Raw genomic sequence first — 17,688 nt, forward strand, 5'->3', positions numbered from 1 at the left:
GACAAAAGGGACAAAAGGGCTCAGCTCACAAGGCCTCCTGCCTCCAACCCAGAAACCCATTTGAGCCACACCCTCCTCATCACCTAGAGCCCACTGAGCTGCCTCGAACCCTTCATGCAAACGGACCCTGTATCCACTTTCTCCAAAAAAATTGCCCCAGAGGGGAGGAGGGATTCCAGTCACATCCCTCTCCTACCCGGACGCAGCCCGGCCCTGCCCCCTCCCCACACCCCCCGGCATGGCAGGAGCACACAGCCACTTGACCCTTGTTCATGCTTTTATTCTGCAACCAGCAGTCAGTGCGCACAGCTGCCGGCATCACCACGCCTGCGCGAGCCTTGGGCAGGGTCCAGATGGGAGGTGCTGAGGGAGACTGGGGTTGTACACCAGATGGAGGCCAGTGGTGTGACACCCAGACAAACTGCTCTGAACTTCAGCCAACCCTCAGCCTCTAGAGAAGATGCCATATTTATAATAGATGTGGGGCACACACAGCCTGGCCATGGTCCTGGGTCATGGTCTCCTCCTGTGCCCAAAATCAGTGGCCCGCCGGCTAGCCCCCATCTCTCCTCCAGCTGAGCAGAGGCCAGAGGCTTCCTCGAGGTCACACACAGACCTGCTCTTGACCCTTGGAAGGGGGCTGTTGGAGGGAACTCACTCACGGCCTCATGAACCACCACTGTCTGCATTTCACAGGGAGGCAGCAGGATCCGGGGCTTCACTGTGAACTGGTAACGTGCTGGGAGGGGCATGGGAGGCCTGCAGTTCTGACCTAGCAGGCTGGCCACAGGCTGAACCCACAGCAGCCGTGTGGAGGCCGACTGACCTCTTGGGGCCCCGTACTTTGCACGAGCTCACTGATGCAGGCAGAAGTGCACCTGCCGGAGGGGAGCGGCAGGGCCCAGGGAGGACGGTTCACCTGTGGTGGAGGAAGGGCCGGGCAGGGAGAGACACAAGGAAGGAGTACATCCCTGTTACTCACCGCCCCTGAGGCGGCCTGAGCAGTGCACCCGGGCTTCCTCCAGGACCACAGCCACCTGCCAGGACCCCACAGCCGGCCGGGCAGACCGTAAAACCCTGTGACGTGTGTCTGCGTCGGTGCACATATGTGGGCAGGGGAGCAAGGGCGTAGGTCAGCAGTGCAGGGAGTGGGACAGCAGAGGGGATGCGGGGCTGGGCCTTTCAGCAGAAATAAAAGTCCAAGGGAGACCACCACAGGCTGTGCTCAGAAAGAGGCCTGGGACCCCTGGTGGGTGTCCTGAGACCAGACACGCTCCTAAAAGTTGATGTTCTTCAAGTTGGTGGAGCAACGGTACCTGCCGTCCAGGCCACGGGAACATAGCAGGTTGGGCAGGCAGGGGCAGGCATGGTGCTGCCGCTTTCTGAAGAAGGGGACCTGGGGAGAGAGAGGAGAGTAGACGTCACCTTCACCAAAGGGAGGCGGGCCCCCGGGGGGAGCCTCTGGCCAGCCCAGCCCTGGCTGAAATGTCTCATCACCTGCACCCCAGCACCACAATAATGGCTTTTATAGAGGAGGAAACTGAGGCACAGAGAGGTTAAGTAACATGCCAAGGTCACACAGCCAGTTTGTGGAGGAACCAGGGTTTGACCTCAGGCAGTCTAGCTCTGACACTGTGATCAGCCACTGTGCAATATGGCCCACCCGACTATCCCCCAAACTCCACGAGCCCCCACACCACCCACCGGGGTCCCCCCGCTGACCCAGCACACCCACTCACAAATTCACACCCACACCGGTGATTGAATATCACTTGTAGCTCAGCCATTACACTCTCCACCCTGTGTGGGTGTCGGGGAGGTGGCTGCACAGGACAGGGTCCCTGCCGGGTGACTCACACCCACAGGAAGGCTGAGCCACTGAGGGTTCCTCAAGGAGGGTGAGTAGGAGGGGTTAGGAGTATAGATAAGTCGCACAGCCTGGGCTCAAATTAGGTCTGCCAATTCCCAGCTGTGTGACAACTGGCAAGCCTCTCTGTGCTTCAATTTATTATCCGTAAAAGGAGTTAATAATAGTGGCTACCACATATGGTTGTAAATAGGTTTTCATGATAAAGAGGTTTAAATGTGCAAAAACATCACTTAGGATGAAGGTTGGCACGTGGTAAGCACTCGGTGTGTGCCTCTGCTGCCTGCTTTGGGAATACCCCAAGGCTACAGGGACTCTGCTCTGTCTCCCTCCCCAGCTCAGCCTCCTCACGCCTAGGAGGGCTGCCAGGGAGGATCATGGTTGGAGGATGCTCCTGGGTGCAGGCGTGCTCCCCAGAGGGGCTTGCAGGGCATCTTGGCCACAGAAAGCCCGGGGAAGGGGGTGCAAGCCCACAGGTGCTGCCGCAGCCACCTGACAGAAAAAAAGGCCGTGGGGTCGTTCTGTGGTCTCTGGGCTGGGGGCTCCTCAGGAAGCAGAGTGGGTGCTGGATGCCTAGGGCACAGAGGAGTGAGTCTCCTTAAAGTGTGTGCCCTGGGGGCCTGGCCAACCTCACCCTGCACGCCCCCTCATACTCGGGCTCTGGGTAGGATCCCACTTTACAGTCTTACTGCGTTGTGTTCTTGAGGGGAGAATGTGTGTGTGCATGCTCAATCACTCAGTCGTGTCCAGCACTTTGCCATCCCATGGCTTGTAGCCTGCCATTCTCCTTTGTCCACAGGATTTTCCAGGCAAGAATACTGGAGTGGGTTGCCATTCCCTTCTCCAGAAGATCTTCCCAACCCAGGGATCGAACCTGTATCTCCTTCATCTCCTGCATTGCAGACGGATTCTTTACCACTGAGCTACCTAGAAAGTCTGGAGGGAAGAACCCTGTGCAGTAAAGGGCATTCAGGAGACTCTCAGAATCTGAATTTATCAGGTCAGAAACTTTAGGGGTGTCAGTCTACTCCCCTCTCTGTATGCATGAGGTAACTGAGACCCAGGACCTTCAGCAAATGAGGAACAGCCTCCAGGTCTAACAGGCTGTGTGATTAGGACCCCACTGTACCCCAACTGCCCCCAAAGTAAGGAGGTGGCAAGAAATCCCTAGATTGGAGTCGGAACACTGGTCCAGCGCCTTGTGCCTTGAGCCAATGTGAGCAGTACCTTGTGGCTGCCGGGGTGGCACTCCTCTCCTGCCCGCCCCAGCGGGGTGCACACCCGCAGCCCACGCAGCCACAGGCTGACCGCACAGCAGGTGCCCGCCCTGCACTGGATATCCCGCTTGCAGGCCTGCAGGGGGAAGACAAAGGGCCATTAGTGCCCGTGAGCACCACCTCAGAGAAACCAGGCGGGAAAGTACATCCAAAAACCCTTCAGAGGCGTGCTGGGAGCGGTACCCAGGCCCCAGCCCCCGGGACACCCGGGGCCACCCCTGCCCCTGTCAAGGCAGGAAACTCAGGGCTCAGCAGGGCAGCAGACTTGGATCTGAGAGCCCTCTGAGCTCCTCTGAGGCCACTCGGTGGGGAGGCTCTCCTCTGACAAGGCTAGAGCTTAGGAGACAGAGCTTTTCTAGCACCAGGAGATGCTCAGTGGATGTTAATGAGATTGAGTTAGCTCAAATTCTTCGAGGGGGAGAGTCCCAATGGCCTGCACCCCAGGGTGGTCCGTGTCAAGTTTCCATGGACAGGGACCCTCCAGCCCTCACCCAGCAGTACTCGGGGCTGGTGCCTCTCCTCCCCACCACGGCCCCCTCAGTCCTCCCTGGAAACCCAATCTCATCTGAGGGGCCAGCATCCCCTGATAGGTATTTCCCTCGAGGGCATCTCTGCTGGCCTGCCTGGCCCCTATGTGACAATTGGCAAGTTATTTAGCCTCTCTGTGCCTCAGTTTACTACCAGTAAAATGGGTTAATATTAGTAACTCCTCTAGCATGGACTCCTCTGGGTTGGGCTCCCAGAGCAGGGGCTGAGTGGCCCTGCCTGGTTTCTGAAAGGTGCCATCTATGTGTGTTTCCGTAGCTCAGTTGTGTCTGACTTTTTGCGACCCCATGGACTGTAGACTGCCAGGCTCTTCTGTCCATGGAATTCTCCAGGCAAGAGTACTGGAGTCGGTTGGCTTTCCCATCTCCAGGGGATCTTTCCAACCCAGGGACTGAACCCTGGGTCTCCCGAATTGCAGGCAGATTCTTTACCATCTGAGCCACCAGGGAAGACCCACACAAACCTGCTTTAAGCAAAAGCCTACATTAAGGAAAACAGAGCTAAACTTCTCCAGACTCAGGAGAGGCCACCTTGTTGAAGCACCCCACCTTCCCGTTTCAGAGATCTGTGGCTTCTCTGAGCTGAAGCTGGGAGCTGGGTTTGGGTTGGCCCTTTTCCATTGGGCTTCCCTTGTTGCTCAGCTGGTAAAGAATCCGCCTGCAATGGGGAGACCTGGGTTCAATCCCTGAGCTGGGAAGATTCCCCCTGGAGAAGAGAAAGGCTACCCACTCCAGTATACTGGCCTGGAGAATTCCATGGACCATATAGTCCATGGAGTCGCAAAGAGTCGGACACGACTGAGCAGCTTTCACTTCACTTCTTCTCTACTGAGCCATGGAGTGCCCTCTGGCTGCCTTGTGGGGCACTGCAGTAAAGTGGGGCATGTTGAGGCTGCTCGACACTCCGAGGAGGTGCAGGGGGCAGTCATCTGGTCTCCAACCTAGTCAGCCGGTCCCTGAAAGCTCAGGGTCAGCGCTGAGTGAACTCCACCTGACTCTCCTGCCACAGAGGTGTGGCATCACTGTCCCGCCTGGGAGGAGGGCCCCTCCAGGACTGAATTTGGGACAGTCGCGGTCTAGGGAGCAGGGCACTGCGGGGATGGTAGAGCCCAGCCTCTTTCTGAGAGTCAGATTGGGCAGCAGCAGGGCTCGGAGTGCGGAGGGAGCAGCTCTAACCACTCTGACTACTCGCAGTCGGGTCTGCTCTGTGTGGCCCTCGTCTCTGTTTTCCCAAGGGTCAACTTGGAGGCTCTTCTAGGAAGACATTTTCCCATCTCTAAGCCCTCCCTCCTGCCAGACCTGCTTCTGGGCCAGACTCAGGGTCAGCCTGCTGCCTGGTGGGGTAACCAGGGCTTCTACCCTCTGCTCTCACCCTCCCAACCTTCAAGCTGCACGAGAGGAGGGCAGCCTTCTGTAGCTCACATTCATTAGGTGCAGTTCTGTCCTGACAGTTGTATTTATGGTTTGGGTCCCAAAAGCATCGGCTTGCCTTTGATGTTTGTTCTGCTTTGAAACTCAGTCTTTTTCCTCTAAAAGGGAGAAGAAAGAGACTTCGCTTTCTGTGAACATTACAGTTAATCCAGTTCCAGGAATGGTTTGGCCTTCTCTACATTTCCATTTTCTGTGTAAAAAGCTGGAGGAAGTTGAAACAAAAGTGAATGTCTCTTTTTTATTGTTCTAGTGGCTTTTTATCTAGAAACCTCCCAGGTCAGTCATTACTTTCTGTTTTTATAAGAATGATCCCATCACCATCACACAACCTGTGCCCATGAGAGGGTGGGTCCAGGGGAAGTCAAACTTCTGAGGGAGAACCACTATTGGGGTGTCTTGAATACTACAATGTGCCTGCACCCACAGTGGGGCTGGATTTCTGCTTGTTATCCAACACTTGTTTCTGGGTCACTTAGCCAATTGTTGGCGTCACCTTTATTCCTATCAACTGGGCACAGAGTTAAAACATAAACTGCACGGGGAAAGAAAGAGTTTCAAAATCGACTTTCTTAAGAGTAGAGAAAGCAGAGATTAAACATACCCAACAGAAGCTAAATAAGGTCACAGCCTTTAATTAAGTCAACTTGCTATGAAAATTACACTTGACATGTGAACCAAACCATGCATGAAAACTAAAATTTACACCAAAGATAAATTAGTGCTAATCCACTTTATAAAAGATTCTTTATTACTCAAAAATCTTCTTTTGACCAAAGGTCCAAACTTCAGAATTTGCAATGCTCTCCTCATTTATTGAAAGCAGAATTTGATTTACACAGTTTCTCTGAAGCAGATCCCCTTTATCGAGGTCTAACTAACGTGAAAACCCTGTGAGATGCCTCTCAGAAGTGTGGTCTGGAACTGGCTCCCATGCCCTTGGTTTGCCTCCTGTGTGGTTCCTGGGTCCTGTCCCATGCAGACCCTGACATCCTCCCAAAACCCAGGGCAGAGAGAATGTTGGACGACTTACCCCGGTGATCACGGCACAGTCGGACGCGGTCACCAAGAGGAGTATCACTGAGACTCGCGTGGCGCCTCTCATGGTCACTTGGGGTGGAGGCAACCACTGCCAGCTCTGTTGCCTCCGCTCCGCCTCAAACCTGCCAGCTCGGAAGGCCAGGCTCTCCTCTGAGATTTATAGTGTCTGATCCAGGCTGCCTGTGGATGCTTTGTCTCCACTCTTGCCCATGACACTGTTATTCAGATGATCTCAGAGATGGAGATGAGACCTGAATCCCAAATGACATTGAATCACCATCGAAACCAATAAAGATGAACCATCGGCGGCAGTGACAGTCGCTCTGACTCTCAGGACGTAACGATCTAGTCAGCTCCGTGCATCGCACCCCACAGTCCTTGTCGCCTCTGGGGTGTCCTTCTGTTCTGCTTGGGGCCAGGGGAAGGCTTTGGCAATAAATCAAGGGATTAGCAACATCACCACTCACTCCTCCCTGCACCAAACCCAGGATCACCAGCTCTTTCACACTCAAGCCAACAAGAATGATCTGGGCTCTTCCTGTTGGCTCAGCACTCCTGTTGGAGTGAGAGGCTGAGACAACATAGTGAGAAGGCAGTGTCCTTGGTCCCCTAGAACAGGGGTCCCCAACCTCCAGGATCTAATGCTTGATGATCTGAGGTGGGGCTGATGTAATAATGATAGAAATAAAGTGCACAGTAAGTGTAATGTACTTGAAATCATCCCCAAACTATCCCCCCAACCTGGTCCTGGTCCATGGAAAAACTATCTTCCATGAAACTGGTCTCTGGTGCCAAAAAGGTTGGGGACTGCTGCCCTAGAAGGTAAAATTCCAATAGGGAGACATAAGACAGTGAGAAAACAAAGCCAGGCTTGTGGGGTTGATGTTCCTGAGAAGTTCATAAGGAACTGCCCTCTAAGAGGCTCTGGACAAACACCAAGTGTCACTTGGCTCAGGAACCAGAGGGCAGAGGATAAGCCAGTTGACAGGTCCCTGAGGAAAAGCGTGCTTGAGCTGGGTTTCAGCTAGAGGTACCAGGAGCCATGTGCCTTCCTGTTCTATGGGTTGAGCTTGACCTTATCCAGGGGCTAAAAAACATGGTGGGCTTGGACACCAGTCTTGGGGAAGGTGAATCTGGGCACGGCCCCTCCTACCAACTGATGGACCTTTTATCAGACAATCCCCACAGTGATAAAAGTCCCTTCTCTCTACAGTGATAAAAGCCACTATTGCCCAAGAAATGTTCTCAGTTCAGTTCAGTCGCTCAGTCGTGTCCAACTCTTTGCAACCCCACAAACCACAGCACGCCAGGCTTCCCTGTCCATCACCAGCTCCCCTGTCCATCACCAGCTCCTGGAGTCCAACCAAACCCATGTCCATTGAGTCGGTGATGCCATCCAATCATCTCATCCTCTGTTGTCCCCTTCTCCTTCTGCCCTCAATCTTTCCCAGCATCAGGATCTTTTCAAATGAGTCAGCTCTACATCCTGCAATATGTTAATAGGTGTTGCTACTGTTATTGCTAAGTTGCTTCAGTCGTGTCCAACTCTGTGCGACCCCATAAGCGGCAACCCACCAGGCTCCCCTGTCCCTGGGATTCTCCAGGCAAGAACACTGGAGTGGGTTGCCGTTTCCTTCTCCAATGCATGACAGTGAAAAGTGAAAGAGAAGTCGTTCAGTCATGTCTGACTCTTAGCGACCCCATGGACTGCAGCCTACCAGGCTCCTCCATCCATGGGATTTTCCAGGCAAGAGTCCTGGAGTCGGGTGCCATTGCCTTCTACATGCATACAAATACATACATATGAGATTTCCACAGTCCAAGCTTTGGGAAACTGATTACACAGTTCCACCAGCTTTTTTTTTTTTTTACCACAGGACTTTTAAGGGCCTTTTATATACTAGTAAGCACTTGAAACATCAAGCAGGGAAGTGCAATTTGTAATTATTTCCTGAACAGATTAATCCATCCAGCACTTTTTTCTTAGAGTGTCTCAAGGGAATGTGACTCGCAGGTAGACACGTTTACCAGCGTCTATGAGTAAGAGAGCGGGGAAGAGAAAAGCAGCTCAGCTTCACAACCATGAGCAGAGTGAGAATCGCAATCTAGCCTCAGTCTTCTCATCTGTAGCATGATGGTGAGAATAGCACTTACACCATGGGCTTTTGTGAGTATTTGTCCATGTATTTATGTATTCATTGACTATATAGTTAGTCACAACTACTGTATTGAAGGGCTCAGATGGTAAAGAGCCTGCCTGCAACATGGGAGACCCAAGTTTGATCCCTGGAGAAGGAAATGGCAACCCATTCCAGTATTCTTGCATGTAAAATCCTATGGATGGTGGAGCGTCAGCGGCAATAGTCCATGGGGTCGCAAAGGGTAAGACACGACTGAATGACTTCACTTTCACTTTCTTTTCACTATATTGAAGACACTATTTTTGGTGCTGGAAATAGACCAGTGAGCAAAGCAAGTTCCTTGCCCTCATGTGGGGGAGACAGATAATAGACAAATAAGCAAATAGATTTATAGTGAAATGGCTAGGGGTGCTGAGTGCTATTAAAAAGGAAGACAGGGGGACTCCTCTGGTGGTCCAGTGGCTAAGACTCTATTCTCTCAATGCTGGGGCCCTGGTTTGATCCCTGGTTGGGGAACTAGATCCCACAACTAAGACCACACAACTAGATGCCACAACTAAGACCATATCCAGCCAAATAAATAAATAAAAATAAATATTTAAAATAAAAAGGAAGACAGAGAGGACAGCAGAGCATGACAAGCTATGGTGCTTTAGATGGGGTGAGGGTCTCTCTGAGAAGACACTTAAGGACCCTGATGAAGTGAAAGAATGCACTGGGCAGAGCCTGGGGGGAGGAAGCGGTGCAGAGGCCCTGTGGTAGGGCCTTCTTGGCCAGTTCCAGGAGCAATGAGGAGGGTGGAGAACAGGGGAAGGGGGAGGGAAGGATGCTGTTGGAGCAGGAGCGGGGCCACACCCCACCAACCTCGCAGGGCATGGTGGAGGCTGACAGCAAGGGTGATGCACACCCTTGGAGTGTTTGGAGCAGAGGAGGAGCAGGGTGTGATTTACACTTTGAAGGATCTCTCTGGTGGTTTGTGGAGAATTAAGTGAGATGCTGCTGCTGAAGTGCTCAGCATGATGCCTAGCACACAGCAGCATTTGCAACTATTGCCATTTTCTATCATTAAAAAGATGGGTCTATGGGGAGAAGGGATAGTTAGGGAGTTTGGGATGGACATGTACACACTGCTATATTTAAAATGGATATCCAACAAGGACCTACTGTACACCACAGGGAATTCTGTTCAGTGTTATATGGCAGCCTGGACAGGAAGGGAGTTTGTACGAGAATGGATAGATGAGTATGTATGGCTGGATCCCTGCACTGTTCACCTGAAACTACCACAACATTTTTAATCGGCTACACTACAATACAAAAGTTAAAAAAAAAAATTAGATGGGCCTGAATGGGGGACAAGAGGGAAGGATTGGGAGTTTGGGATTATCAGAGGCAAACTTTTATATATAAAATGGAAACACAACAAGGTCAGACTGTATAGCATGGGGAACTTGTATTCAATATCCTGTAATAAACCATAATGGAAAAGAATATTGTATAACTGAATCACTTTGCTGGACAGCAGAAATTAACACAACATTGTTAATCAACTATACTTCAATTAAATTTTTAAAACTGATGAGCCTGTCTGCCTTCATGTAAAATTCCCCTTCCAGGTGAGAATCAAAATAATATGGTTATGGCCCATCTGTACACTATGGCACTGAGCCAGACACACCACAGGAGAACCAAGAGACCACCACCTGTCAGTAACTTACAGAGGGAGAAGGCAGCATTGTGCCGGGTGCTGGGAGGGGCACAGAGGCAGGCTGGCCTGTGTGCTTCAGGGGCCCTGCACAGACCGCCAGTCTCACACAGGTCACTTTGCAAGAGACAATGTTAGCTAACAGCGATCTCAGGCTAGCACTCACCTTCTGCCCTCATCCCCCACTCTCACCCCCTCCCTCACTTTCCACAACACGCAAAACTAATTATCGCACACAATCGCGTGAAGAATGGTAGTGAGCAACGCTGCTGCAAACAGGACCAATAACAGCAATTGAAAGCACTTTATTCCTCTTGGATACTGGTGCTTGAGGACAAGCCAGTTAGAGGGAGGCAAGGGATCGACAGCAACCTGGTGGAAACACCAAAGGAGACTCTAGGGAGCTTTGGGGTTCTTGACTCAATAACTCCCGTCAGCAGATGTTCACGCAGAGCCTCCCGCATGTCAGGGTCGGGGTTCACGGCTGCCGGGTCAGCTTTCTTCCGGAACTGAGGGCTCTCCTGTTCCGGTGCACAGGGGGATGTCAGCAGTATCCTCTCAGCACCCAGCACAATACCAACTTCTCCCTCTCTCTGCTTTAGTGCTGTGGTGCAGATGTCATCATTTTATGGGACTGTTTATACAGCCAGTGTGTGTGTCTGTGCGCTGAGCACAGCCATCCCCTCAGGCATAGGTACACCCTGGGACAGAGCCACAGGCTCAGGAAGCCTGACTTGACTCAGTCCCCGAGGTCGTTCACCCTCATACGTGGGGTAACTTGGACTCCTAGGGGGTCTGAGCTCTACCTGCAGCTCTACCATGAGGCCATGGCGCTGCAAACTAGAAAGGGAGTGCATGTCCACAGGCCACACAGCTCCTGCCTGTGACAAGGGTGATCACTTTATTGGTGGTTCATTAGTGGCCAATGATTAAACGAGAGCTGCCTCTGATCCACTTAAGAGAGATGTGAAGAAAGAAAGGAGCAGCCAGGGGCTTCCCCTGCCATCCAGTAGTTAAGACTCTGTTCTTCACAGCAGGAGGCATGGGTTCCATCCATGGCCAGGAAACTAAGATCTCACATGCAGTGCAGTGCAGCCAAAAAAGAAAGAAAGAAGCAATAAAACAATGGAAACCCACACATCCAAACCAGCAGTTCTTAACCTAGGATCACACAGCTCCCCAAATGGTTCATGAACAGAAATCAGAAGATCCATGAACTTAGGCAGAGAAAACAATTGCATCCTGTTATCACTCACTGCTAAGTGAATCGTAACATTCTTCTTCTCTAACCATAGGCCACAAACACAGAAGTATTCATCATCCCTGGGTCCTTGTCACCAAGAGAAATTAGAGATCTTTTAATACCATATTGCTACCCCACATTCAAGGTAAGAGAAACCCAAGTAAGACAGTAGCTGTTGCTAGAGGGCATCAGAGGGCAGACACACTGAAACCATACTCACAGAAAATTAGCCAATCTGATCACATGGACCACAGCCTTGTCTAACTCAATGAAACTACGCCATGCAGTGTGGGGCCACCCAAGATGGACGGGTCATGGTGGAGAGGTCTGACAGGATGTGGTCCACTGGAGAAGGGAATGGCAAACCACTTCAGCATTCTTGCCTTGAGAACCCCATGAACAGTATGAAAAGTCAAAATGATAGGATACTGAAAGAGGAACTCCCCAGATTGGTAGGTGCCCAATATGCCACTGGAGATCAGTGGAGAAATAACTCCAGAAAGAATGAAGGGATGGAGGCAAAGCAAAAACAATACCTAGTTTTGGATGTGACTGGTGATAGAAGCAAGGTCTGATGCTGTAAAGAGCAATATTGCATAGGAACCTGGAATGTTAATTCCATGAATCAAGGCAAATTGGAAGTGGTCAGACAAGAGATGGCAAGAGTGAACGTTGACATTCTAGGAATCAGTGAACTAAAATGGACTGGAATGGGTGAATTTAACTCAGATGACCATTATATCTACTACTGTGGGCAGGAATCCCTCAGAAGAAATAGAACAGCCATCATGGTCGACAAAAGAGTCCGAAATGCAGTACTTGGATGCAATCTCAAAAACGCAATCTCTGTTCGTTTCCAAGGCAAACCATTAAATATTACAGTAATCCAAGTCTATGCCCCAACCAGTAACACTGAAGAAGCTGAAGTTGAACGGTTCTATGAAGACCTACAAGACCTTTTAGAACTAACACCCAAAAAAGATATCCTTTTCATTATAGGGGACTGGAATGCAAAAGTAGGAAGTCAAGAAACACCTAGAGTAACTGGCAAATTTGGCCTTGGAATACAGAATGAAGCAGGGCAAAGGCTAATAGAGTTTTGCCAAGAGAACGCACTGGTCATAGCAAACAACCTCTTCCGACAACACAAGAGAAGACTCTACACATGGACATCACCACATGGTCAACACCGAAATCAGATTGATTATATTCTCTGCAGCCAAAGATGGAGAAGCTCTATACAGTCAGCAAAAACAAGACTGAGAGCTGACTGTGGCTCAGATCATGAACTCCTTATTGCCAAATTCAGACTTAAATTGAAGAAAGTAGGGAAAACCACTAGAGCATTAAGGTATGACCTAAATCAAATCCCTTATGATTATACAGTGGAAGTGAGAAATAGATTTAAGGGACTAGATCTGATATATAGAGTGCCTGATGAACTATGGATGGAGGTTCATGACATTGTACAGGAGACAGGGATCAAGACCATCCCCATGGAAAAGAAATGCAAAAACACAAAATGGCTGTCTGGGGAGGCCTTACAAATAGCTGTGAAAAGAAGAGAAGTGAAAAGCAAAGGAGAAAAAGAAAGATATAAGCATCTGAATGCAGAGTTCCAAAGAATAGCAAAGAGAGATAAGAAAGCCTTCCTCAGCGATCAATGCAAAGAAATAGAGGAAAACAACAGAATGGGAAAGACTAGAGATCTCTTCAAGAAAATTAGAGATACCAAGGGAATATTTCATGCAAAGATGGGCTCGATAAAGGACAGAAATGGTATGGACCTAACAGAAGCAGAAGATATTAAGAAGAGGTGGCAAGAATACACAGAAGAACTGTACAAAAAAGGTCTGCATGACCCAGATAATCACGATGGTGTGATCACTCACCTAGAGCCAGACATCCTGGAATGTGAAGTCAAGTGGGCCTTAGAAAGCATCACAAGAACAAAGCTAGTGGAGGTGATGGAATTCCTATCGAGCTATTTCAAAGCCTGAAAGATGATGCTGTGAAAGTGCTGCACTCAATATGCTAGCAAATTTGGAAAACTCAGCAATGGCCACAGGACTGGACAAGGTCAGTTTTCATTCCAATCCCAAAGAAAGGCAATGCAAAAGAATGCTCAAACTACCACACAATTGCACTCATCTCACATGCTAGTAAAGTAATGCTCAAAATTCTCCAAGCCAGGCTTCAGCAGTACGTGAACTGTGAACTTCCAGATGTTCAAGGTGGTTTTAGAAAAGGCAGAGGAACCAGAGATCAAATTGCCAACATCTGCTGGATCATGGAAAAAGCAAGAGAGTTCCAGAAAAACATCTATTTCTGCTTTATTGACTATGCCAAAGCCTTTGACTGTGTGGATCACAATAAACTGTGGAAAATTCTGAAAGAGATGGGAATACCAGACCACCTGACCTGCCTCTTGAGAAATCTGTATGCAGGTCAGGAAGCAACAGTTAGAACTGAACATGGAACAACAGACTGGTTCCAAATAAGAAAAGGAGTACATCAAGGTTATATATTGTCACCCTGCTTATTTAACTTATATGCAGAGTACATCATGAGAAATGCTGGTCTGGAAGAAGCACAGGCTGGAATCAAAATTGCCAGGAGAAATATCAATAACCTCAGATATGCAGATGACACCACCCTTATGGCAGAAAGTGAAGAAGAACTAAAAAGCCTCTTGATTTAAGTGAAAGTGGAGAGTGAAAAAGTTGGCTTAAGGCTCAACATTCAGAAAACGAAGATCATGGCATCTGGTTCCATCACTTCATGGGAAATAGATGAGGAAACAGTGGAAATAGTGTCAGACTTTGTTTTTTTGGGCTCCAAAATCACTGCAGATGGTGATTGCAGCCATGAAATTAAAAGACGCTTACTCCTTGGAAGGAAAGTTATGACCAACCTAGATAGCATATTCAAAAGCAGAGACATTACTTTGCCAACAAAGGTCCATCTAGTCAAGGTTATGGTTTTTCCAGTGGTCATTTATGGATGTAAGAGTTTCTTTTCTGTAAAGAAAGCTGAGTGCCAAAGAATTGATGCTTTTGAACTGCGGTGTTGGAGAAGACTCTTGAGAGTCCCTTGGACTGCAAGGAGTTCCAACCAGTCCATTCTGAAGGAGATCAGTCCTGGGTGTTCTTTGGAAGGACTGATGCTGAAGCTGAAACTCCAATACTTTGGCCACCTCATGCGAAGAGTTGACTCATTGGAAAACACCCTGATGCTGGGAGGGACTGGGGGCAGGAGGAGAAGGGGACGACAGAGGATGAGATGGCTGGATGGCATCACCGACTTGATAGACATGAGTTTGGGTAAACTCCAGGAGTTGGTGATGAACAGGGAGGCCTGGCATGCTGCGATTCATGGTGTCACAAGGAGTCGGACATGACTGAGCGACTGAAGTGACTGACTGTTGCGAATAGCTCAAAATATTTTTGTTCATCACTACATTGATACTATGGTAGTTATTAGTCCAGGCCATGTTATTTGATCAATAGGCATGAGTTTGAGCAAACTCCAGGAGACTGTGGAGGACAGGGAGGTCTGGTGTGCTGCAGTCCATGGGGTTGCAAAGAGTCAGACACGACAGAGAGACTGAGCACCAGCAATGCTATTTGATACGTTAATAAGAAGGACATATATCACCACATCATAAATTTGTTTTTAATATAATCATTTGTAACATTTAATTTCAGTATAATTATTTGCAATCTTATGTATTTATTTTTATACATTTTAAAGCATTACTCCAAATGAGAGTCACAGACTTCCAAGACATCCATGGTACAAAAATAGCTAAAAACTCCTGAGGAAGGGTGAGGAGACTTAGGTGGGGTATAAGGGTCATAAGTTCAGGCTAGCCAAACTTAGCTAGAACATTAGGCTGGACACATCTGGGGGGAAATTGTCAAAAAGAAGCAGATCTGTGACAATCTAGAGGGGTGGTGTGTGGTGGGGGTGGGAGGGAGGTTCAAAAGGGAGGGGACATACATATACCTATGGCTGATTCACATTGTTGTATGGCAGAAACCAGCACAACACTGTAAAGGAACTATCCTCCAATTTAAAAAAAAAAAAAAAAGAAGAAGGGAAAAAGTCAGAAAAATAAAAGAAAGAAGCAGACGCAGCTGAAGCAGCCAGCCAGAGCATGCAGAGAGCTGTGTCTGGGGTCAGATCAGCAGCAGGACCTACACTGTTGGTGGCTGTTCCCACGTGAAGGGGTCACACGGTGCTCTGGCTTTTGCTCCGGGTCTCAGGAGACTCCATCCTGGGCCCCTGAGACTCCCTAACCCACAGAGAGCGTGTACTTTAGCTACCTCATCTTCAGAACTCAATTGGATTTTAAAAGTCCAAGGACCAGGTTCCAATCCGTCCTTGCATCTTCAGTCCCCACCAAGTTACTTCCATCCCAACTATCTAAGTGGGTTGACAATGATTGATCACCAGACCTCTTTCTTCTACAACTGGAAGATGCAGCTAAAGAGAAGACACAACTACAATGAATCAGAGACTATCAAGTACCTAAGAAGAAATACTCCACAACCTGGACTGATCACCCACAGTCACCCCGACAGCATCCACACCACCAGCTCACTGCTCGAAGCAGCTGCCCTTGAGCTTGCCCTTGAATGTGGCCCCACTCCCCCCTTCAGCTTCCACCTGTTCCTCTTCCTCCTTGCACTGTAGGTTTCTAGAAAGTTAGGCTCCATTTCTCTCCTCCTGTCCCCTGCTCAACCCTCTCCAGCCTCTCTGTGGTTCCCACCTCACCAGTGAAACCACTTCCTCTAAGCCTCCCTTGTCCTCTAAATGCCAAATACATAGTAGAAGGTGACAAATGTCATAAATCAACCATACTTCAATGAAATTTTTTAATTTAAAAAATAAACAAAAACAAACAAAAGAAGCCAAATACAAAACTCCATTTTCAATCCTCATCTCACTTGCACATTTGCAGCCTTTGACACAGGCACCTACTCTTTCCTTAAACCCCTCTCTCTTGCTTTTCACATTGTTTTCTCTGAGACCCCCACCATTTTCAGTCTCCTCTAGAGGTGCCCTAGGGCTGCACACTCACTAGCCTCTTGGTCCCTCCACAGGTTTCGTGGTCACCTAAGTGCTGATGACCCCAGACCTGTCCCCACCTGAGCCACCCTCTTCCCTGCCTATCTAGCCAATATCCTGTTGGATGTCACAGATTGATACCCGGGCACCTCACCTTCACGTGCCCCTGTCCTCCAGCATCCTTTACCATCACTCTTACCTCTGTACCCACTCATATAGCTCAGGGATATTAGTCGCAAATAACAGAATCCGTCTGACCAGCTTAAGCAAAAGGGAATTTAATAAAGGTTAGTGAGTAGTTCACTGAGTGGCTTGGGGTCTTGAGAAATGGCTTGAAGCTGCGTGTCTAGGAACAATGCCCAGAACCACACCACAGAGTCAGCTAACAAGGAAGGCATCTCCCTCAGGGCAGCTCTGCTGACATCCATACCCCACACGGGCCCTCTTTCTTCCTGCAGCTTCATTCCTACCGAATAGAATCAGCGTGGCTTGGTTACAGAGCATGAATCCAATGCCTGCCCTTCTGCAAGGACCCTGGGAAGGACCCAACTCATAACCGAACACAGAGAAGATGTTCAGAGCTCTTGGGTAGCTACAAAGCATGGGCACCCACCACCCCATCCTTCCTGCTGTGTCCCCTACTCCATTAGTGGCCACAACACAGTCTGTGGCTGAGCCTAGGAGTTTCCTAGATTCCTGAATTTCCCTGTGCTCATCAGATGTAATCCTGTCACTCAGCCCTTCCCTGGACCTCAGACTCTCCCCTGCTTTTCCCCTTGACCACCAGGGTCTATTATCATCTTCCTGACTGGCCCCCCTCCTTTCAGGCTTACCCATCTTCCACACAACCCAGAGATCTTCTCATTTTTGGAGATTCAGAGTTCTCCAAGGAATCCTCGCCAAGCTCAGGATCAAGCCCAGACTCCTAGGGCTGGCAGCCAAGGGCATGAATGACCCAGCTCTGCTCTCCTTCCAGCTTCATCTCCATCACCCCCACCCTCACACACTTCCCTCTCCAGCAACACGAAGCCATTCACAGTTCCTCCCCAGGCCAACCTGCTTCATTCCTCCCTACCTCCCACATTCTGGCCCCCTTTCTTCTCGTCTGGGTGGACAAGACCTACGTTTCCATTCCCTTCCAGCCACCTACTGAGGTATGAACTTGAACAAGTTAGCACACCTCTCTGGAGCTCAGTTTTCTCTTCTGAAAGATGAGAATGATACCCTCTTCCCAGGTGCATTGTGAAAAGCACGTGACATGACCGGGCAGGGTGCTTAGACACTACTGCAGGCTGAATGGTGGCCCCCAAAAGACATGACCCCTCCCATTCCAAACTGTGAATTATTTGGGGAAAAGGTCTTTGCAAA

General features: G+C 49.5%; 1 protein-coding gene across 1 annotated transcript; it reads right to left on the reverse strand.

The window, feature by feature from the left end:
* Positions 1 to 1,276: 1,276 nt before the first annotated feature.
* Positions 1,277 to 6,222, reverse strand: PROK1 (prokineticin 1). The gene is made up of 3 exons (XM_068966413.1): positions 6,151 to 6,222; positions 3,095 to 3,220; positions 1,277 to 1,396 (listed from the first exon to the last, which is right to left on the reverse strand). Exons 1-3 carry the CDS (start codon positions 6,220 to 6,222, stop codon positions 1,277 to 1,279), a joined length of 318 nt encoding a protein of 105 aa, XP_068822514.1.
* Between the last annotated feature and the right edge of the window lie 11,466 nt (positions 6,223 to 17,688).

This window comes from Capricornis sumatraensis, chromosome 2 (genome assembly GCF_032405125.1).
Source record: "Capricornis sumatraensis isolate serow.1 chromosome 2, serow.2, whole genome shotgun sequence".
In the NCBI taxonomy this organism is placed as follows: domain Eukaryota; kingdom Metazoa; phylum Chordata; class Mammalia; order Artiodactyla; family Bovidae; genus Capricornis; species Capricornis sumatraensis.